This window comes from Pseudoliparis swirei, chromosome 19 (assembly GCF_029220125.1).
Source record: "Pseudoliparis swirei isolate HS2019 ecotype Mariana Trench chromosome 19, NWPU_hadal_v1, whole genome shotgun sequence".
Taxonomy (NCBI): domain Eukaryota; kingdom Metazoa; phylum Chordata; class Actinopteri; order Perciformes; family Liparidae; genus Pseudoliparis; species Pseudoliparis swirei.
Window position 1 is genome coordinate 7,438,584 of NC_079406.1, and position 23,529 is coordinate 7,462,112.

The 23,529-nt window shown below is 46.3% G+C and overlaps 1 protein-coding gene across 4 annotated transcripts; it reads left to right on the forward strand.

Moving 5' to 3' along the window:
• Nucleotides 1–700: 700 nt before the first annotated feature.
• On the forward strand, nucleotides 701–23,128 carry myot (myotilin). Of its 4 annotated transcripts, XM_056439944.1 has the most exons (19): nucleotides 701–805; nucleotides 5,124–5,335; nucleotides 5,526–5,568; nucleotides 5,874–6,015; nucleotides 6,625–6,687; nucleotides 6,844–7,003; nucleotides 7,105–7,128; nucleotides 7,721–7,840; nucleotides 7,928–8,135; nucleotides 13,994–14,198; nucleotides 14,366–15,546; nucleotides 16,300–16,450; nucleotides 17,322–17,423; nucleotides 18,024–18,061; nucleotides 19,090–19,228; nucleotides 19,342–19,549; nucleotides 19,663–19,828; nucleotides 20,522–20,655; nucleotides 21,994–23,128. In XM_056439944.1, the coding sequence occupies exons 3-19, from the start codon at nucleotides 5,561–5,563 to the stop codon at nucleotides 22,134–22,136; spliced, it is 3,192 nt and encodes a 1,063-aa protein (XP_056295919.1). In that variant the 5' UTR covers nucleotides 701–805; nucleotides 5,124–5,335; nucleotides 5,526–5,560; the 3' UTR covers nucleotides 22,137–23,128. The 4 variants fall into 4 exon arrangements, with proteins under 4 accessions (XP_056295919.1, XP_056295918.1, XP_056295920.1 ...); XM_056439943.1 differs by lacking the exon at nucleotides 5,124–5,335; XM_056439945.1 differs by lacking the exon at nucleotides 5,124–5,335 and having other exon boundaries at nucleotides 6,844–6,985.
• Nucleotides 23,129–23,529: the final 401 nt, after the last annotated feature.

Here is a 23,529-nt window from a genome sequence, read left to right on the forward strand (position 1 = left end):
GGTAACAGGAGTTAACCCCTGGAGTCGGATGGAGTTTCAAAATAAAAGCCCTCAGACCATGTTTATTCTTCTTTTATGACACATTTCGGATTTGCTTTGGTCAGTAACCTCTGAGGGGGTGTGCACTTCCACTTCAGAAATAATTTCTGCTATTTTAGTTACGTGTGTTCCACTGATTGTAAAGCCCTTTGAGGCAAATTTGTAATGTGTGATGTTGGGCTGTATAAAATAAACTGAACTGAAAAAGTGTAATTGTGTTTGTGTCGGTGGACTCTGTTTGAGGCGTTTTTAGAGAAAGGGTCTCTCTCCCTGTCGGCCTTGACTCTCAATTCCAAAGAGGACTCATCTCATGAGTCCCCTGGAGGCCCTGCTGGCTTCTGTCTCTCACCTCCGGATTAAGTGAGGATTAATCGAAGCTTCCAGCCGCCACATTATCGACCTCATTTCCATCTTTTGAAAATGGCCTCTCATTCTCCCCCTACTGTTCTGCAATGAGTGTCGTCTATGAACACCACGCTCCGCTCTAAATCTGGTACCCCTCCCACTGAACCCCTCCTGCACTCCTCTCATTCCCCCTGCTAACACCCCCCCCTACACACACACACACACACACACCCCTCCCTCGACGCACACATGCCCCTGTCTGCCCCCGTTTGTGTGCAAATGTGAGTGTCAGCTCTCCCAGAGTAGGGAGCGTCCGGCGACCACGCCGTGACCGTCACACTGAGCTTTTGGACCGTTCACACTTTCTTTTTGGATCAATACGTTTGCTGTTGTTGTGTTTTTTTATTTTTTATTTTGACAGGTAAGTTTGGTTACATTTCTCCCACATGTTGGGATAGAAAGTGTGTGTTGGCCTGTTGTGATCGTGGTTGGATTCGACAAATTGCAACTTAGATAAAAGATATACTGGTGTCCGAGAGCCTTCCACTGCCGGGTGAAGGCCCGTTTCTGATCCCGTTGACGTGCCAGATATGTGTTTTTTTGTTGTTGTTGTTGCTCATGGACCAGAGTCCAAACAACAGGTTCTTGCAAGAGTGTACAAATGAAATGAAGGGAGGTTCTGTGTCGTGGTTCTGTTGTGATAGTACTGCTCCGGTAATCAGCTAATCACATGTTGTACTTCACTTGGACGAGGGCCACATTCCTGATTCTGCATGTTATTGATACTGCCGGACATGTTGGATTGAATGTGGTGAATGGGTCAAAAAGAAGAGGACAGCTGGGAAGATCTGTCTGGAGCTGAAGTTATATGCTGGGCCATGTGTCCTTATGCCAGACTATATCTATACAACTATTTTTCTGTAATATATATAATCCATCTATCTATCTATCTAATCCCTCTATTTATACATCTATCAAATCTAATATGTCTCTATAATCTAACTATCTATCTCTCTTTCTATATATATATATATCTCTATATATATTTGTATCTATCTAATCTATCTTCGACATTTCAAATATATCTAAACTATCTATCTAATTTGGTCTCTCCTATTTTTCCAATCTTTTTTCTATCAATCTCTCTTGTCCATCTATCTTGTATCTATACCTACGTGTGTCTCCCTCTCCGTCAATCTGTTACCTCCGTTTGGGGTCTAAAGGGTAGAAGTGAAAAAAATTAAAATAAATGTGTGTCAGACATATAGCCAGCATGCAGGGTGAGGCAACACGAGCCAACAGGAGTGGGGGGTGGAGTGGGGGGTGGGGGTCCACAGCGCGAGCCCCGCATGCCTGTGTGACGCGGGGTTCGGCCTGCTCGGCCGTGGTTGGCCCACAGAGAGATCAGGTGACCCCGTCCGGTCTAAATCGGTCCCGCCGCCAGCAGAGCAGTTGGAGTTAGGAGAATTGGAGAGATGGAGATGGAGGGAGGAGAGAGCTTCTTTCAGAACGATGCTGCCCTGACACTTTTTTTGACAATTTTTGAAATCTCATGTTGAACCAAAGCTGCTGTCAGAAATATGTGTTACATGTGAAGCCCACAGCGGGGCCTCCTGCACAGGACAGCAGCTGAGACAACACCGGTGACACCGGTGGAGTTCTGTGTTGATATGCAAATGAAGTGGATCCAAAGATCTGATTAAAGTGGAGCTGGTTTTTCAAATTCAATACATTCATATTTTTTGCCACGCTAGCAGCCCTGGCCGTGGCCATCTGGTGGTCTGTCTGTCAGTCGGTGTATCTCAACCACTAATAGGTTGGCTTTCTATTTGTGTCAAGACATTCGAGTTCCCCAGAGGATGAACCCTCAACACGTTGGCTTTTCATAGGTCTCACTTTCGTTCTTATCTATGGCAGCATGACGTCTGAAGTATCCTCTTCGGCTAACCACTCATAATAAATCATTCCCCCGAAATATCAAAGTTTACACGGAACATGTTTGGGAAATGTCAAGCTTGAAAACGGTCGTGCAAAATCTACCGTTGTTGTTATTTTAAGAGCGTGCACAGATATGGAACGCTCGGGTAAATGTAAACAGTTTGCACAGGACATTATGGCTCATTAAAGTACACCTCGTGACTCACTCTCAACCAATCAGAATGCTTGATTTCATCGACCTGTGTTATGATTCTAGGTAATCTGGTACACATTGTATCTCCAGGATGAACCGTCATGACTTCGCTAATGAAAAGATTTGTCTACCAGGACGTCTCAGGCTCAATGAAATTCAGGATTCAATGAATTAAAGTTAAACATTATTAAATGGCAAAAGTTGACAGACAATAAACGTTCACGGTCGTGGGGCGTAGAATGATGCAGCTCCTGTGTATTAGTCTCTCTGTCTGACTGAACATTGAAACCCTTTGGTTGGGTTATGGCCAATTAAAGATGGTGGGGTCAAACGTCATACTTCTGGTCAAGGACAGGAAGTTCCTTCAGAATAAAACTCATTAGATTGCCTTCAGAATAAAGGTAACGTCTCAGGATTCCACCGGCACCCATTTTAACTATCATCTCTAAACAATATAAATATGTCATCACATAAAGTTATAATAAAAAACAGTGGCTTCCTCTTATGCTTTACAATACATTCATCTTAATATTCTTCGTAATACTCCCTATAAATGATCATAACCTTCTTGATTCATTGTACTGTCAACATAAGACTTCCTTTATGTACATGTGCAAATCCAAATAACATATTACAACTCTACACTAAGCATTAACGCGTCAACTCAACACACATACACAAACCTCCACGGCGTCAAGTCGGTGAACCCCGATGACTTTGGTGAGCCCCTTCGTCTAACGCATCATCAGGTCATCCCATCGTCATCGTCAGCTGCTTAGCAAAAGGCTAGCATCTGAACTTTATGTTTGATGAAACCATTATTATTTTTTATTTTCGGAGTCATTAACCGGCAGGTAAATTTATACATACCATTTCTTAAAACGGCTTGGAAAGTACATTCAGAAAAAACCCAAAATAAAGAATATGTATATTATAAGCTGCTTAGAGCTGGTGTTAGTAAGTTAAACAGGTGTATCCCCTCTTTGATGCCTATTTTATATCACTGTGAAAATGGAAACTACACATTCTCCTAGATTACATTTGAACGCATCACGATGGTGTTGTCATTTTCTTTCGCTCAATGCAAATCTTTACTGAGAAGAGACGGAACGCTTTATGGTGCGAGTCGATGCAACCTCCGTTAGCCGTTAGCTTGGCTGCTAGTTCCCATCGGTTGGCGGAATAACCGGTGCAGCTCTCCTCAAAACTGAAAGTCTCCATTGTGTCCTTTATGATGCAATATTGAACCGCATAGCCGGCCTTTAATTGGATAATTCATTGCACCGTGACTAAAGTGGCCGCTGAGCCCCCCCCCCTGCTCTGCCCTGTGCACATGGAGGTGCTATAAACCCTTTGGTTATGTAACGGAGAGAGACAAGTGAGACGAGGCCTTTAGCGTCCAGCGGTCCCCATGCAGCGTCTAGCAGACGGACAGACGGGGAGGGGTGGGGGGGTCAACTCAAATGTGAAGGAGAGGGTTACCCTACACTACTGGGCTGAGTGGGTCTTGTGTATGTGGACCCAGAGAGTCTGTGCCGTGCTCAGGAGGAGGCTGAGTTTAATTTTAGCCTGGAAACCTGAACCTGCGTCTCCTCCTTCAGCTCCTTCTCTGGGCCCAGGGCTGGGGGGCCGTGTTCTGTGGGGGGGGGGGGGGGGCGGGGGGGAGTGAAACATTAGCTGCATACTCTGCTCACACTCTAGTTGAAGAAAGGGAGACCATGATGGAGACACTTTACCTTTTACCTAACATGTGTCCTAGACACACATGACATCTGACCTCTGATGGTTGGGATCTCAGGAAATACAAAGTAGTAAATAAGCAAATTTACTTACAAAGTACATCAAAAGCACAGATACAAATCTGCAAAGTCACTCATTAGTCGGAGCGGGGTCGTCCTCCAGACAGATACGATTCCCCGGCTCTTCCGGTCCATGTCGGCGTGCCCTTGAGCAAGGCACTTGATCCTCACCGACACAGTTGGCACCTCGATGGCCATGTGGTGCTGAAGATCTTAGTGAACAGTAAGGGTTATCGTCACACAGTTTGTGTGTGTGTGTGTTTGTGTGTGTGTGTAAAGTGCACATCTGGGTTGGGCTTGATACATCCATGTTTCACATTAGCCGTGTTGTTGCACTAATACACAGAAAAGTGATTGTTTATGGTTTCTATTTAGAACTAGACTACAGATTTCATGAGTAAGATATGCTAAGATATATATATATATATATATATATATATATATATAGATGTGTGTGTGTGTATGGAGGACTTAAAATGACTTAAGTATACATAAATAAATAAATGCATGAATAAATACAAGAATAAATAAATAAATGCTTAAATAAATGTATAAATAAATAAATACAGGAATATATAAATGCTTAAATAAATGTATAAATAAATACAAGAATAAATGTATAAATAAATACAGGAATGAATAAATATAAGTTATAACTCAACAGGACATCATTAAATAAATGTGTATAATTGCAGATGTCAGACTTTAGCTGAAACAGAAATATACACTTGTATGTTTGGTGTCTTGAACCTTGTACTCGTGCATGCTTATCATAATTTAATCGTCTTTTTTGTATGTTCCAAACATAGTGACTGGAGTTCCCTCTCTAGAACAACTGGAATGTGTTTCCTCCCAGGGGGATTTGACCCACAGGGGTTCTCTCACACGTCAGGACGTCATTATTTCAAGCGCTGCATTCGTTTTCGTGATTGACAGGAAACTTGAGCTAGCGTGTCAATCATTTCATCCCGCTGCTTCATGGCAGCTTTTTTTAAAAAGACGATACACAGAGTACACAAAGGTATTACAGAGAGTAAAAACATGCACTGCATAAGGTAGATAAAGTATTATTCTGCAAAGAAAACTTGAATTAGAGCTGTTCTCTCTCTCTCTCTCTCTCTCTCGCTATATATATATAAATAAATAAATAAAAGCTGAAGGGAGGAGAGACAGTATCTGACGTGTTTGTCTCTCTGCTTCTGTTTCTGTAGAGAGAACCACCTCTGCCTCCTGGAGCGCCTGAAACATGGCTCAGTGAGTCACACACACACACACACACACACACACACACACCAATATGTAGATAATACCATTATTAGAACAAAAATTTGAAGGCAAATTTGAAAATAGTTTGAAGAAAAGTTGGGGAGAAAAAAAAGAAGAAAAAAAACACACACACACACACAGAGATACTGGCAGACTTTTTTAAATACTTGTTTTGCGTTTGTTAGAATAAATATCCCCAGCCACACAATTGAGAGGTAGAAAGACAGCCGGACACACAGGGGGACGTACTGCTGATAGACTGGGTTCCTGTTCCTCATGTGTACCCCGCACAGCGTCCAGAGGGTGCAGAAGAAGACCAGCTCCATGTCCCTGACCATCTCCTCCTCCTCCACCTCCTCCTCCTCTTCCTCCTCTTCCGTCATCGCCCAGAGACACTCCAGCCTGGTGCAGCCGCTGTGTGTCAGCCCTCAGAGGGTAAACTGCCTCCCTGCCGGACTGAGCTGCCTAATGAAACAGTGGCTGACCGTGTGGTTAGAAGTTATATTAAATATATGTACACAACCGTTCAAAAGTTTGGGGTCATCCAGACAATTTTGTGTCTTCCATGAAAACTCACTTTTATTTATCAAATGAATTGAAAATTGAATAGAAAATATAGTCAAGACATTGACAAGGTTAGAAATAATGATTAATATTTGAAGTATTAATTTTGTTCTTCAAACTTCAAGCTCAAAGGAATAGCTTCTATCACCAGCATAACTGTTTTCAGCTGTGCTAACATAATTGCACAAGGGTTTTCTAATCAGATATTAGTCTTCTAAGGCGATTAGCAAAAACAATGTACCATTAGAACACTGGAGTGATAGTTGATGGAAATGGGCCTCTATACACCTATGGAGATATTTCATTAGAAACCAGACGTTTCCACCTAGAATAGTCATTTACCACATTAACAATGTATAGTGTGTATTTTTCATTGTTATCTTTATTGAAAAAACAGTGCTTTTCTTTGAAAAATAAAGACATTTCTAAGTGACCCCAAACTTTTGAACGGTAGTGTATATATATATTTACCACTTCCAGACTAAGAGTCCCATCTACAATCAACAGTCTCCAGGGAGTGGAGTGGCCCCTATTATTGTCAAGGTAAAACACACTTTAATCTACGTGCACGTGCAACTCTAATGCAACCCAGAGACCTTTACGTATCATGGAAATGAGCAGAAATGATTAATAAAATCCCGTCCTCTAACCCCGGTCCTTCTCTCCCTCTCTGCGCCCCCCCCCCCTCTCCTCTGCCAGGGCCTCCATGACGTGTCCACGGTGAAGGGTCAGCTGGTGGTCCTGGAGTGCAGGCTGAGGGGAACGCCGCCCCTGCAGGTCACGTGGTACAGAGAGGACGAGCAAGTGCTGGACTCGGACGATTTCAGGATACTGCAGAAGAGTGGGTGCCTGTATGGAAGTGGGTGTCTGTGTGTGTGTGTGTGTGTGAGATGAAAGTAAAGCTTGGGATTGAATCTGATGATGAGGAAATGACGTTTCCCTCTCTTCTTGTGTTCCCAGAGGCCAGCTCTGCATCAGTACCAGGTACAGTACCGGTTCTACACAGACGGTGTCGTGCTTTCACTCTCAGGTTTCTCTCGGGGCGCTTTAGTCGCGTTTGTGGAATACTTTCGATCTGTGATCCTTGGTGAAGAAACCATGTATGTCACCGCTCGTGTCCAGAATACGGCCAGGTCACATGCTCTGGCTTCATTTAACCCTCCTGTTACCTTTAGGGTCAATTTGACCCCATTCAATGTTTAACGTCGGTGTTCTTTGGGGTCAATTTGACCCCAGGCTGTTTTTCACTGTCAAACATATAAGAAATATCAACTTTTTTATATATTTAAAGGGATATTTAGATCGTCACCAAACAAACATAAAGTACCTCACACTTAAACTTGGGAAACAATATTAATTCTAATAATTTTCAGGAGGTTTTAATTGCTGGGGTCAAATTTACCCTGAGGGTAAAATATGTTAGTAAATGTGAAGGTAACAGGAGGGTTAAGAGGGTCTAGCCTTGGTGTAAAGCCATTGGAATTTCTTATGAGTTCCCATTTCACCTCATAGTTTCACGTTTAGTGATCAGAATTGCTGTCGGATGGTGGATGAAAAAGCGTGTGTTGTGGTGCAGAGGAGCTGAGCACACTGGTGATCACCGAGGCCTTCCCGGAGGACTCCGGCCTCTTCAAGTGCGTGGCCCTCAACTCCTTCGGCACGGCCTCCTCCTCGGCGCTCCTGGACGTCTACAACGGTGAGATGGCTCCTTCGTACGCCGCCGTGTAGTTCACCTGTCGAGCTGTGGGCGCCACACCAGAAACGATCATCTCTGGCTCTGCAGACCTGGAGGAGCAGCTGGAGGTGGAGGCCGCGTGCCTGCAGGAAGCCGTCTCTCCCCGGCAGCAAACGGAGGCGGAGTACCAACGGGACACTTCCTCCTTCGGAGAGGGCGACGACGACGACTTTCCCTCGGAGCTGCCCGACTCCATGACCCTGCCCCCTCCCGAGTGGCCCGACAGCCCCGAAGAAGATAGCATGCCTGTTGCAGAGTGAGTAGATGTGGTACACCCATGTAAAACACACACACACACACACACACACACACACACACACACACACACTAACACACACGTCGGGCGGTTTCCGTGAACATGATTCACTGGTCCCCGGTGTTCTCACGCCAGCTGCTTCTGTTGTGGCCCTAATGTTATCTCTACTGGTGACCTCTGACCCTTGACTCATTATTATAATCCCACATTGCTGTCCTTGATTCTGAGATCTTCCTGATGAAGTTATTTCTTGCTGCAGGTATGCAAGAGGCCTCAGGTCTTTCAGTAGAACTGGACCAGAGGGATGTGGAGCTAATACCTCACTGCATCTAAACCTTATTCTGATTATCATATCTGGATTATCTCTTGGTTGTTTTTAAATACATATAATCACTTTTTCAATGACATGAGAAAAATCACATTATTATTATTCAATAGTTACTTCAGACAGTCTTGCCCTTTCTGCAAATGGTACACGGTACCTGTATACTGCTTTTCTAGCCTTCAAACCTCTCAAGGCGCTTTCACACTACCTGTGCTAATGATTCATACAGGAGGCACAGCTACAGGAGCAATTTGGGGTTAAGTGTCTTGCCTAAGGACATGGGCTAGCGGAGCCGGGGAATCGAACCGCCGATGCTCTGACCGAACCCCGCTCACACCAGTCGCCCACACAAAGTATCTATAAAGGAAACACAAAGTATCATGTTCGTTTTTAGTGTATTTCTGTAGCCATTTATTCATTTACACACTTCCTTTTTGCTACAATGTGGTGTTTACTTTAAGTAAACGGTTCAGGGGAAGCACATGAAATGATATTTAAACGATTGTAGTTGTTCTTTAACACCAGAGGAGGTCGCTATTGTATCATTCTAAAATTGAAAAAGAAGACAATTATCAAGCGCATCCCTCCCTCTGTCACGAGACTTACCTAATGGGAGCAAGTACGGATCTTATTAATAATAATAATAATTAATACACTTTATTAATTAGGCGTAATATATTTCAAACTATATTGATTAATACTATTTAAAAAGCTGTGCTTCCGGAGCCACCGAGGTCGCAGAGATGCAGTGTGCTCCTATGACGCTGCTGAGCTTTTGCGGGTGAAACCAAGTCCCGCCCGACACCCCAAGGTCCCTCTGCCTCGTGAGCGCGCGCCGTGTCACCTGTTGCTACCGAGCCTCCCACTCCTCCAACCACCCGGTGTGTTTGTTCCTCTTGACCGCGGGGAAGGTCCTCTCCGTGTCGGCTGCACTTCAAACGGACAGCGGCGCAGATAACGCAGGTAAGAAGACAACCGGCGCGGAGCCCCGGTGTCAACGACACTGGCCGCCTGTAGTCGAGCGAGTTGTTCTTTCTTGTTTCTTGTTTATAATACGTGCTGAAAAGGTCAAACTATGTTTAGAGCACTTGGAAAAGTGAATTAGTCTATTTGGGGACTTTATATGTCATCTGGCTGTTGGGTGGTCAACCGCGCGAGGAGGACTCGCCGTTAACGACGGGTGTCCTGGTTCTTCTACCAACACGTTGTTGTGAAAATAAGTTTGTTTTTTTGAATCATTAAGTGGCAGTAAAATGGAGGTCTGTTGGTAACTCACTGTTGCATCTCCACGTAACGTTACCTGCGCTGAAACCCGAGACTCACTCTCTCTTTCATCGGGGCTCCGTGGAGCCGCTTCGTAAACGTGCCTGTGTTGTTGAGCCGTGTTTGCTGTGAGCCACACGGCCCACATGCTTCAGTGCATGTTTATTTGTTTGTATTTTTGAGAAAAAGGAAATAGTTAAATAGTTTAAAAGAAGTTAGTTAGCGAGAAGTTACTGATTAGCAAGTAGGCCTACGCATGTGTGTGTGGTGCGTTCACGTGCAGGCGTCTAATCAGACACTAGCCTTTTATTACATTGTTTTGATAGTTTTTTTAAAATTTATTTATTTCACCACAACAACAAAAAAGGATAAGCTTGTTTGCCATATTCAAAACTCTACCACCAAAAGTGCATTAATATCACAGTACGCGTTCAAGTACCACAGGTGATACTTAATATGAGGTCCTATTTTATCTCCTGAGCTGTCTGCATCATTGACGTTTGATTTACGTTCAACAAGTGCCTGTTTAATGTCCCCTGATCCGGGATCAGTGGTATGAAAGGAGAATGTTTGGCTGAGCGTGATGAGTCCAGAGATGTGATCTCATCCCCAATGTGAAGTGCAGACATGGCGCCGGTGTCCTTCAGAACCCCCCTGTCCTCAGGTCACTGCATACATAAGGTCACTTTCAGGCTCTCTGGCCAACATAGCGTTAATCTGATTGTTGTATTGATTTGATTATTATACGAGAAAGATTAATTGGATTGTCTATGGGGTGGGGGGGCACTGTTGGTTTGAATGTTGGAGAAGGTGTTGACTAGTTATGCTTGTTGGGTACATTTCAGCTGTGAAAAACCAATGTTTTTTTCTTTCATTTTTCTCTGAGGCATCTAGTGTGTTTGGCACTTCCAAGGAGTTCTACCTTGTTGTTGCCTAAAATATGATCCTTAAAAAACTCCAAATTATTCAACCTGATTAATCGGTTTGTTGGGGAAAATGTAGTCCTTTAAGAGTTTAGGCACGGGCAATACAGAGAAAGTCATATATCTTGATCATTAAAGAAAATGAGCGTCAACATAGACATTGTAGGGTTGACCAGTCGCAAAAATATTTACAGAAATAGATTTACGTGAAACAATTCAAAGAATGTGGATATAATGACTGAAATGGTAAAAGCAAATAATAGAACAGCTAGAACACAGGTAAGATCACTTGACACTATAAAAACAAGGACACTACAAGATGCGTGACATGTTATGAGATTACAATATCCAAAATCTAAGGATTGATATACAATCCATATGTGGCTGAGTTGATGGTAACTTCCCGCTGTTTATTTGTATAACCTTGTTGGCTCCTGTCCTGAAACAGCCCAACAGAGTGTGTCTAAACAATCCCAATCCGTCTTTTGGTGAAAATTGTTACCATCAGTCTGAATAATGTATCTCACGACGGCGTTGACGTATTTTCAGAATCCAGCAGAGACTTTTAAGTTTTTCTAAAAGTTGACCAGATTCTGGTTCAGCATTCATACAATGGACTTAGAACAGCTTAGCACTCTCCTACGTGTGTGTGTGTGTGTGTGTGTAAAGGATTGGGTAACAAGTAGAGTGTCTGCACCTGCCAGCTGATGTCCGAATTCCGAGACCAATATAGCTTCGGCCACTTAATCATAGAAACACATTACTGTACACCATCTTCATACTAAAGATCACAAACACACACAGACACACACAGATACACACACAGACACTCTGCTCTCCCACTCCAACACCAGAGATAAAATTAAAAAAACACCCCAGTCCTTGAAAACCTCCACTGGCAAATAATCCAGTTCAAGATTCTCCTCATCACCAACAAGCCCTTCACGACACCTTTCTGACCTCCTGCACCGACCTCCCGCAACGTCAGACCCACCGACGCCAACCTCCTCACCCCCCCCCCCCACCCTCTGTCCAAGCATTGTGCCTGGGGGGGGGGACAAGGACAGGCCCTACTTCATTGCCGCCCCCTCTCTCTCCTCCGCTCGTCTATTTCCCTTAAAACTTGCTTTTATCGTTTATGTTTTTAACATGTAAATTAGCTTTGAGTACCTTCTTTAAAGCTATACTCGTACAATTCATCATTATTATTATTGTTGTTGTGGGAGTATTTAAAGAACAGAAAGTACAACACTATACGTACAGTCGTGACAGTCAGGTGTGACACTTCCCTGACCCCGGTGACCTGTGTGCTGGTTCACTGCCAGGGGGAACCGGGACACTGTGATGGGAACAGAGGCCACCCTGGGTGTGGCGGTAACGCCTGCTCTCGCGTCCCACTCTGTTTTAGGGGCCGACCAATGCATCGGATTTGGCGTCCGGGACTGCCGATAAGTACCGAGTAACGAGGAAATTTCATTCACGAAATGCAATAAATATGTCTCGGGTGATGTTGTTTTTAGTTGTAAAGTGTCCCGGTCAAATCTCCTCTTGGTCACGTTTCATAAATGATCAAGTTGATTTTTTTTTTTTTAATCAAACATTGTCTTTTCATTGTGTTTTAGATGTTAAAAACAATGAATACAACGTACACTCAAAATGTTTACGTCAGACTAGAGATGGAGTCCTCCAATGAGGTTGTAGATTCCCTTGGACATTTAAAAGATTACTTTTGGCCACTCAACATTTTTGCGTATTGTTTGTATGCGAGAGAATCCACATTCTTGCTGCTTTGTCAAACTCGTTTAGCTGTTGATTGTCCACCGGTGAATTTCTGGGTCAGCTGATTCTGGGTCAGCTGATTCTGGCTCGGCCAACATGGTCTTGAGCCTTTAGAGGACCAGGAGAAGCGCAGGAAACCAGTGTGTGTGTGTAATTAAACAAGTGTGTGTGTGAGAGGGAGCGAAGATAGAGACCGCTATTGTCACTGCTGCGTAGCGCTACATGGTTGTCATGGAAACAGAATTCTTTCATGGAATAAAAGTAGGGGACCAGCCATGCTCGGCCTCACAGGAAAACAATTATTAAGGTGGGCTGGAACTATTGATACCTCATACTCTCCTTAGACAGACCCAGAGTTCAAGTTACTTTTCAAAGTTGTCTCCCTTGCAATCGCTCAACTTTGACCCCTTTGGAACAAATGTTTTGCTTCAACTTCTACTTTACTTTGACATTTTTGGTTCCAATCTGTTTTTTTTCTTCTCCAGAATATCTTAGGCTAAATAGAAGGTTTCAAATTAGTGATTTGAGTGCAATATCTGCGAGAGACCTAGTGCAGAATATTGTTAACGTGCATCTGAGGGTCTTCGGATCTTGGTTTAATTTCTTCTGCTGGTTTAAACTACCTGGAGATCAGGGGGATTGTCGCAGGTCAAATTCCACTTGGCTTTAGGAACTCTTGTTTGGGATTTTCATCACAGCTGTTTCCGTATCTCACCACCGTCCTTTAGATATTCACAGTGGAAACTTTATACGGGAATAAACATTGGGAATAAAATGGAAATATAGAGGTGATTTGGTCAGACTGTATTCACCATGTCACATGCAGAAGGAAACAAACCTACGCCGTCACGTAAGATATAAACTAACCTACACCATAACATAAGCAGATGGAAACAAACCATATACTGTAACAGAAGCGGATAGAAACTCCGATTTTACCAGAGCATGAGCAGTTATAATTGTGAACATTGTGAAAAGGCACTCGGTAGAGCGCATACCTTTGCATATCACAAGATTGGGCATTGAAATATGAACATTTTGGCATTAGTTGCATGCCAATTGGATACAAATTGACTGTGCTATGGTAAAAAAATGATTTTGACCTATCCATGACCTTGACCTTTGACCCGATTGATCCCAAAATCTAATCAAATGGTCCCCGGATAATAACCAATCATCCCACCAAATTTCATGCGATTCGGTTTAATACTTTTTGTGTTATGCGAGTAACACGCATACAAATAAATAAATAAATACACGCCGATCAAAACATAACCTTCCGCATTTTCAATGCGAAGGTAATAATGCAGCTCTCCGTGGACTTCCAGATGGCGGAGTACATCTCGTGTGTTAACATGAGTACGCTGCCTTCATCCAGGCCAAGGAGGCAAGCCACAGCAGCAATGACAGGATAGATCTTATTGATCTCTTCACCAAATTGATTTGGCTTTCTGATTTTAGCTTCGACCACTCGTGGAAGCTTTTCATAAATTGAGGAACCCTAATCTCTCACATCATATCTCCCTGACTCTCTGCTTGCTGCTCACCTTCATGTCTGCTCTTGTCAGTTTTCCAGAGCCTCAGCCGGTCAACCGCTCCCAAGAAACCTTTGGTTACAGCGCGGAGGAGCGAGGGGGCCAGAGGTCTCCAGGGGTCACCGTCCCAGCCTATACGCCCAGCCCTCTGCCGTCACCCTCACCACCACCACCACCACCAACCCAATTCGAGGAGAAAACCGAAGTGCCCAAGCTGTTCACCCCCATCAAGATCACAGTGAGAACCTTTCTTACACAAAGGCGTGCGCTCTCTGAAGAACCATTTGCTACAGTTGTTAACAGCTGAAATGTTCCTGAATGTCTTTTGTTGATCACAAATGGCAGAATTCCCACTTGTATTCACTTTTTGTAAATGTGTGTGTGTGTGTTTCTTCTCCCTCCCAGTCCGGTGGCGACAGCATGAACCTGTCCGATCTGCCTCAGTTCACTCCCAGTGTCTTCCCCCCCAGCGCCTTCAACTATGAGCGACCGCGCCACTTCATCCAATCGCAGCCGGCCTTTCAGGCGCCCAGCTACGACAGCGTTGTGAAAGAGGCCCGGGAGCACCACAGCAGCTCCCAGCAGAACCTCGCCGGTTCGCAAAGCAGCGCAGTCGTCACGGAGAGTCGAGCTAACATGGCGTCCACGCAAAGTCAGTCTTTTTCCCGGACTCAGTCAGTGTCCCGGTCTTTGTCACAGACCCAGTCGCAGTTTCAGTCACTAAGCCTCAGTCAGAGCAAAACCCAGTCTGTCACTCAGACCCAGGGCCAGATCCAGGGCCAGATCCAGGGCCAGACCCAGGGCCAGACCCAGGGACTCACCCAGGTCCAGACTCAGGGACACACCCAGGGACACACCCAGATCCAGATCCAGGGCCAGACCCAGGGACACACCCAGGGACTCACCCAGGTCCACACCCAGGTCCACACCCAAGGCCAGACCCAGGGCCAGACCCAGGGCCAGACCCAGGGACTCACCCAGGTCCACACCCAAGGCCAGACCCAGGGCCAGACCCAGGGACACACCCAGGCCCGGGCACAAGCCCACGCTAACGGCACGGGCAAGTCCTCTTCAGGTCTCGGCTCTCCCCTTTCCGCCCCGGCCTCCTCTGCTCCTCTTCAGTTCCCTCCAGCCCCCGTGCCGAGTCCCTCTGCCACCGTCATCCCGGCCTCCATAGCCTCTCTCCCCCGCACCACCGTGCGCTCCACCATCACCCTCACCCCCAGCATCCCCAGTGCCAGCGGCCTCGGCAGCGCCACCCTGGCGGCCAATCAGGACTCCATGTCGGCACCCGCCGCCTTCCTCTGCTCCGTGCTGCCATCCCAGGCCGCCTGCTCCCCTTTTTCCTCCTCCAAGCTGTCGCCCAACTCCAACCTCCTCCGCCTCTCCCCTTCCCCCGCCCAAAGCCTCTCCCCCTCCCGATCCCCTCCCTCCCCTCATGTCTCTCTCCCAGTGTCACCATCCCCCCCGTGCTGCCCTCTCCCCCCCCCCTCCTCTCTGCAACAGCCCAACACTCCTAACGGCCAGAACAGAGGACTTCCTGCTGTGGTCTCCCTGCCCGTTAGTTACAAGGCACCGCCGAGCATGTGAGTCAACATGCACGTGTTTTTAAGGAAAAGTGGAATATTTCCCACACTTAAGACAAACCTGGAGAGTCTCTCCACATATGCATCACTGGGGACATGTGGGGTCTTTTTTAATTTTTTTAAATTTTGGAACCTCATCTCCTATAATAAGTAGAAAATAAACTGTCGCCAAAATAGAAACATATGTCCCAAACTTTTGATCCCACATTAGCCCCTTGTATGGTCACTTAGTTAATTCTATTTTTCCACTCCTGTACAGCATTTTGTGACCTTTTTGTTTGTGGAAAATAGGATATAAATAAACTTGCATCCATTACATCATCAAATCAGGGGTTCTTTTATATCAGGTGTTCAATCTAGAGCCTTTTTTGACTATTGGCCAGCAGATTGAGCCATTTTGCTCACGTTTGTCTGTTTCTTTGGTCAAAAGCTTGCTAATCATCGACTTATAATAAATAATTAAATGTTGGTGTTTTTTCACATATTTGCCGGAATCAGTTGTATAAAAGCAAGCGTGGCAATCCGTTTATTGCAACTCTCTGTATTGAATAGCATCTTATTAGTAAAATATGTTCTTCACAGATGAACCTGCGCAGGTCATCGCAGGTTTAAACTAGTCCGCTTGTTATTTCCACAAGGAGTGGATACCAGTTAATTGCAGCATTTAAACTTCTCGAGTGTCTTTTTATGTTGTTGATTTGGCTCTGCTTACCTGTTTCTCCCTCCTCTTCATCTCGCTCTCTACCTGCTCAGCCTCCCCAAGCCCGTTCTGAAGAAGTCCGTCGCTCCTCGGCCATCTTCCTCTCGCTCCACGGACGAAGACATCCGGGGCTCCAAAGATGCCCTCATCCATGATCTGGAAAAGAAGCTGCGCTCCAAGGAGGTCAGGAGGAAGAACAGCCAGGTGTGTGTGTGTGTGTGTGTGTGTGTGTGTGTTTGTGCGCCTTGCAAACTGTTGGAAGTAGGGCTCCAACTAACGATTATTTTAATAATTGATTAATCTGTCGATTATTTTTTCTATGAATCTTGATAAAACAACAACATTAACGTCCAACCCTTTATTCAAACACAGAACTGACAACGCTTGACTCGCCCGACTATTTGTGGTTCATTAGCGCCTGAGAGGGGGCGGGGCTTATCTGTTTCTTTACTCCATGGAAACGGTTATCATTTGCTTCATCCACCACGGAAGAACTAACCACTATTTCTACGTTGTACTTGTTGTGGGCATCCCACAAACGTCGTAACATCTAACGCCCTCGTGTTCGGGTTCATGACATCCCCCGTAGGCTCACACCGCTCGGTGACTTTCACCGACTACGTCTCAATAACTGCCGCTTGCAGCGCCGCTAGAGCAGCAGCAGTGAGGTTCACCAACGTCACGACGTCAGTGATGACGGGCGGAGCGTCTCAACGCTGATTGGCTTTCGCAAAGCAGCATTAAGGTCTGTCCTCTACCTCCGCTCAACTTTCTTTAATCCTCAAACATCTCCGCGACACAATAAATCCAGAATGACATTCGTTGCCAACTATTCTAATCATCGATTTTTAGCGTTTCTATCGAGTCGTTGTTGCAGCCCTGGTTGGAAGTACCAAAAAAAAAGACAAAACGCACCTCCCACCAACACACACACAAACAAACACACACACACACACTACACAGCCTTTTTGCCTTTTTTGAGTGTCAAAGAGTCCTAATAATGACCAAAACAAAGTACAGCACGCTCTCTATGGGCGTGGCAAATGCCACATTAACAGTATGAAGCTTCAAACAGAAACCGTCCTATGAGGAGCGCATGGCTCGCAGGCTGCTGGGTCCAGACAACGCCAACGACATGGGGGACCAAGACGGCCTCTCAGACAACCAAGTGGACCAGGTACGACCGCACCCCTTTTCCTTTTAGCGCGTGATGACTGCAGAAAGCCTTCCGTCTCGCAGCGTGTTGTGCCGATGCTGTGTGTTGCAGTGCTGGTGGTGCCGCGCAGACATTTCTGTGGGCTCTAGTCCAAAGCCCATTAGCTTTCATTTTGCTCTTTAGTAAAGAGCGCACATCATTCCATTCACTTGGGTTAGAATGGCTGCACAGGGAGCCCGCTCCCCTCTCAGGGCCTCCCGACGGGCTCCCCAAGCCAAAGTTGGAAAAGCCTGGCAGCTTAATCAGCAGCCCCAGAGAGCCCTCTCTGGTCCCTTTAGTGTGTGTGTGCAGGAAAGCCTGTCATCGCTCGTAGGGCTTCACACAATCTATTCTCTCTCTCTCTTGCACACACAAGTACATGTACACACACACCGCTTTGTCAGAGGCTATTTCTTGCCTGCTTTCTGAGAACGAGCCCCTTTCACTGGTGACAACAGGACTACTGTGTCAGAACACACACACACACACACAGTCCTGGAATTTTGTCAAACTCAAACGGTTGCTTTTCAAAGTTGAAACCAGCGCTGACCTCTGCTTATACGAGTGTGTTTTCTCTCGCAGCCAGATTCACCAGAAGGGAGACACACCGGCGGACTCTGGTAAATAAATCTCACAGAAGCATGTACATCGTGATTTCATTTTTTATTTTATTTAATGGTTTAAGTGTGATATCCCAACAATAATGAACCCTTCCATTCAGAGGTGTCCAGACTGACATATTAAAGGACATACTTCCCAAATATGTGTCGCTAGTGTCTCTGACATTCTCAAAGTGAGATGTGTTCACGCCCGTCCACATGGCAGCTCGTTTCCACCAGGAAGAAACGAGATTTAAAGGGACGGCTCAACCCCAAATCCAAAACACACATCGTACCCGTAGTGATGGTTATTAATGGAGGCTGTTTTGGCGTGAGTCTCTTGATTGTTGATCTGGGCCGCAAGTCACGCCAAAGCAATCTGGATGGATTTAATATCACGATGTTTAAAGCACGGTTCGTACGGTCATGGAAAACCTGGAAAAGTCATGGAATTTTAAAATGGTCATTTCCAGGCCTGGAAAAGTCATGGAAAAAACTAAAATCATCAGTCATGTTCATTTACGCCGAGTTTGAAATAATTAAAAAAAAAAATTCAAGAAAGACGCTCAAAATATAAGCCGGCATACGCTCTCAATACGCAACATTTTCTAAATTGTTCATGTTTATACCGAGATTTTAGTTTGGTTTAAAGTCATGGAAAAGCCCTGGAAATCCATCGGTCAAAATGTGTAAGAACCCTGTTAAAGGGACAGTCCATCTAATGTCGAACTATTGGATTAAATGAGTGTTTTGTGCTGAAGAAGGAAACAACGGGTTGAAATGCAACCCGAGCATGAGATGAATCACCTGGCAACATTACGCCATTGTTATGGCAGCCCGTATTTATCTCATCTCCACATTGTGTTGTGCTATAAATATTCATAGTTGTCCGTCAGGAGGGATACAAATGGCTCGAGTCCCTCCTTCAGTATCCATGCCGTCGGAGGACAGAGACGACACACACACACACACACGTTGATGCCGATTGCTGTTCTGTGATTGCGGTCGTCTGTAAGTCCAGCCGTTGAAAGTGTTCCCTCTCCCCGTAGGGGGAGGCGCCACACCGGGACGGACGAGAGGGGAAACGAGGGCTCGGCGATCCAGGAGAAGTGTTACGCCCCTCGCTTCCTGCAGACCCCTTCAGACCTCACGGTCGAGGAGGGACGCTTCTGCAGGATTGACTTCAAGGTGAATCTCTGCTCTCAAGCCTGAGTTCCACTCCGGCTCACGGTATCCCTCGTGCGACTAAATGCCCAAAAAGAGTCCGATGCCGTAACGGTGCGGCTGTGCTCTCGATCCAGGTCAGAGGCCTCCCCACGCCAGACGTGTGCTGGTACCTGGACGGCAAAGCCATCCGCCCAGACGACTTCCACAAGGTGATGGTGTCTGAGAAGGGGCTGCACTCGTTCCTCATCGAGATCGTCACGGTGCACCACGCCGGCGTCTACGAGTGCGTGGCCCGGAACCGGGCCGGGGAGAGCCGGTTCAGCATGCGGCTGGACGTGCTAGGTAAAGAGTGCGTCCTCGTCAAAGCCCGGCGACGATCGGGATTTGGTCAAGTTTGTCTTCGCCGTGGAGGAGAATTGATTCCTCGCTGTGCTGTGGCCCCTCCCCCTCTGCAGCCCAGGAGGCTCTCCGTCCGCCCACCTTCGTCCAGAAGATGTCCAACTCCCGAGCTCTGGAGGGCGACACCGTTCGGCTGGAGTGCAAAGTGGACGCGTCGCCTCCCCCACAGCTCTACTGGAAGAAAGATAAAGACATGCTGCGCATCGACCCCGACCGAATGAGGTGCTGCGTCACGCCCCAAACGCCTCCCGCCGTTAGCTTCGAGAAGCCGGGCGCGGTCGAAAGCAGCGTAGAGGCCGAAGATATCCGGAATGGAAACTTTTTAAAGATGTACCTTTTCTGTTGGTGGAGCAGTGGCTCCTAAAGTGGGGGCGGCAGCAGTTCGTTAGCTAAGAGCGACCCTGTAGCTACTTGTACTTCACAACTCGGGTCACAAATGTACTTTTAATAGAAAACGGCACTTATACCTAATATAGTTTATCCAGTGTCTAGTTCCTCCTGAACAATCTGCTGAATCATCCTTATTGTTCCTCCAGTCACATAACCTGTGATGAAGTAGACGTTATTGTTCCTCCACAGTTTACATTTCAATTCAGTTTATTTTGTCCAGCCCAAAATCACAAATTACAAATTTGCCTCAGAGGACTTTACAATCCGTACACATACCGTACGGATTATAATAACTAGTGATGCATTATTGTCCCTCCAGTCTAATAACTAGTGATTATGTTATTGTTCCTCTGGTCGAATAACTATTGATGCATTATTGTCCCTCCAGTCTAATAACTAGTGATGCATTATTGTGCCTCCAGTCTAATAACTAGTGATGCATTATTGTTCCTCCAGTCTAATAACTAGTGATGCATTATTGTTCCTCCAGTCTAATAACTAGTGATGACGTTATTGTGCCTCCAGTCTGTATCAGGACGGTTCCGGCCGCCAGTGCTTGCTGCTGGAGAGGCTGATGAAGTCCGATGCCGGATGGTACACTCTGTCCGCCATCAACGAAGCCGGCATGTCCACATGCAACGCCAGGCTGGACGTCGGCAGTAAGTGAACTGTGTGTGTGTGTGTGTGTGTGTGTGTGTCGTCGAGGGCCCATCTCGGCTATCTCGTCGCCATAGTAGCCCTGGCTGTAAAGTCAAACGGCATATGGAGGACGCCGCGCGCTCCACCGGCTCCGGCGCTCTCTCGTTAGCTCGTTGGACAACCGGCGCGTTCGAGTGGCGACGCGGTGAGCGCTCATCTTTCCCGAGGAACACTGAAGTACTCGCTGAGTCGGAGCGATCGGTACGGGGAGCGTCCCCTGATGAGGCTCTAAGGTTTCCGCTCGATCGCACGACACGCCAGCTGCTGGGCGGAGAGGCGCCGACAAAGGCCCCGAGCTGGACTGTGCGCCCCTGGGGGGGGGGGGGGGGGGGGTCACTGGGTGTGTGTCTTTAACGTTACAGCTAAGGACTTGTAGGTGGTGTCATAATAACAATAGAGAACTTCCCTCAAGCGCCTGCAGAGTGCACACAGCCACACAACCCACAAGGGTTGGCGACAATGGCACCATATTGTTTGGATGTCTTAAAAGCTGGTAACGGAGAAGAATATCTGATGATCAAATCCTTCTTATTAATACAGTGTTGTATGTTTCCACGGGAAGCGCTAAAAGCTCCTGTTCATTTTTCAGATGCCTGTTTTTCGGTTTGTTCTGCGTCTCATTCCTGTGACATCATTGAGTATTGATCCACTGGATTGCAGTCCAACGATGCCCCCGGGCTTCCTGCTCTGTGTCTGTGGACCTCTCAGACCGGTGCTGGCTCCACATCTGGCCCCGAGCCAAGCCGGGCCGTCCCGTGCTGCAGGGCATAGAAGTTATTTTCAGACGGCTGGAATGACAGGAATTATGAGCCGGTTTTCCACCAGGAAGAGCGCTCGCTGCCAGCGGTGACGGCAGAAGAGTTTTTCCTTTATTATTCATATTAGAGAACCAGATGGTTATTGTTTTTGTGGTCTCCCCACAGATAAGTAATATCCTGGATTTTAAAGCTTTAAAACTGATTTAAATTTTGGATACATTATTTTATATTTGGATAATTTAGTAAGGGTTAGATTATTAATTTATATTGAGACCCGATTTGAAAACTTGAGGTAAAAAGCTCAAGTTTTAAATGTAGGATATTAATTATTTGTGGGAGCAATATATGTATATATATTATCGTTGTTTTTTAAGTTGCAGGCTGCAATCGGGTTGTACTGGAATAAAAGCCTAATGTAGGTTAAAAATAACAAAGCAGCGGTCACCAATGTGTCCATGTGACCTTTGATAAATACGAGCTACATTTGAACTCACCCCATCTCCTCCTTCTGCTTCTCCTCCTCCTCCTCTCCTCCTGCAGCTCGCACAGTCCAGCCCATGAAGACGGCGCCCCGCGGCTCCAAGACGTTGAAGCTGCTGTCCTCTCTGAGCCACGTGCCCACCCTGACCGTGGAGCGCCCCGCGCAGCACACCGCCCCCCTGTACGAGAGTGAAGAGCTGTGAACCTCCCCCCCCCGGTAACTACGGCACACGTCTCGGCAGGGTAAAGCTGGGCTGCAGCCTGGATTTGCTGTCCTCCCCGGGGCAGATTCGGTACTAATCCGGCTTCGGTTCGGATCACTTTGGAGGCCAATGCATGTCAGGGTACCAACATCGTAGTTCTATTATTGTATACTATCAGTTCTACGCTTTAATTTACGATTCCTTGAACAAATTAAGTTTATTTTCAGCATTATGGTCCATTTACAGCAATTTACTCCCCCATGAACTCTGATTATGGTGTTTGATCCTTTTCCCGTCGTTCTAAAAAGTTTCAATTCGTCTTCCTAATCAGCTCAAGAGAAGCCGTCCTCCTCCCAGTACATGTTTACGGGTTGAGGAGACAACAACAACAACCTCAGTAGCTCCCCAGACAAATGTTTCCAATCAGGTGCCCCGTGAAGTTAAAATAACACGCTGTCCACCTGCTGCCGAGTGTCACCACTGTGTATGGGAGGCTGCACGGCCCAGAGGCCCGGGTCCTGGATGTATGAATAGACCCGGACGCGGTGCGGCAGAGCGGACCTGCTGCACGCCAGCGATCCGCTACAATACCTGACGACAGCACTTAAGGTCACTTAAGGTCAACCCGCAAGTCGGGCCGGTTTCGGGCTGACGAGTGAGCTCCGATAATGCGTACGTTTGGTGGGTAACAAATATTTCTGCGGATTGACTCGTAACACGTCGCAGGGAATAATATGGGTTTTTTTTTTTTAAACCGCTGACATCACCACTACCCACAGTCCAACACTGCAAACGTCTCCCGCTGCACTTTAACCCCGACGCCCGTCTTCTGCCGTCTCGCCCGGCATCCTCCTCCTCGGATGTCGGCCCTTTTTGTTCTGACGCGATTTTAAACTGCATTGTGTGTGTGTGTTTGTGTTCTCTCTAAATATTGTTGTGTAAGTTATATATATATCACTGGATGAATGAGGAATAAAGTCATGTGACACTGACTTTGCCTCCTAGTTGTTTGTATTTATTTTGTGGGTCTTTCCTGAAAGATAAAGCAGGTCCCAGATCAGATGCTTGACGTAGAGCTGGATCCCTTGGTCCTGTCTCTTTCTGCCACCAGAGGGCGCCGTTGCTCCGTGAAGCCGCTTCTCCTCCCGCCAGACAAAGGCCTTCATCTCTTGTTTCCCTCTCCAGAAGCGGTTTGGAGAGGAATAGACTGAGGGTGCATCCCTAGTCTCTTAATTGCATCTGTTTCCCTCACAAGGAAACCATGCTAGGAGAGGAAATGAGGAAATGTGTCTTAAGAGATGTGAGATGTCCTTTCCTCGAAAGCGCCACGTGATTGACCTTTTGAGGATAAAAAAAAGTTATTGGTCATAATCGAAATTATTTAAGACATGCT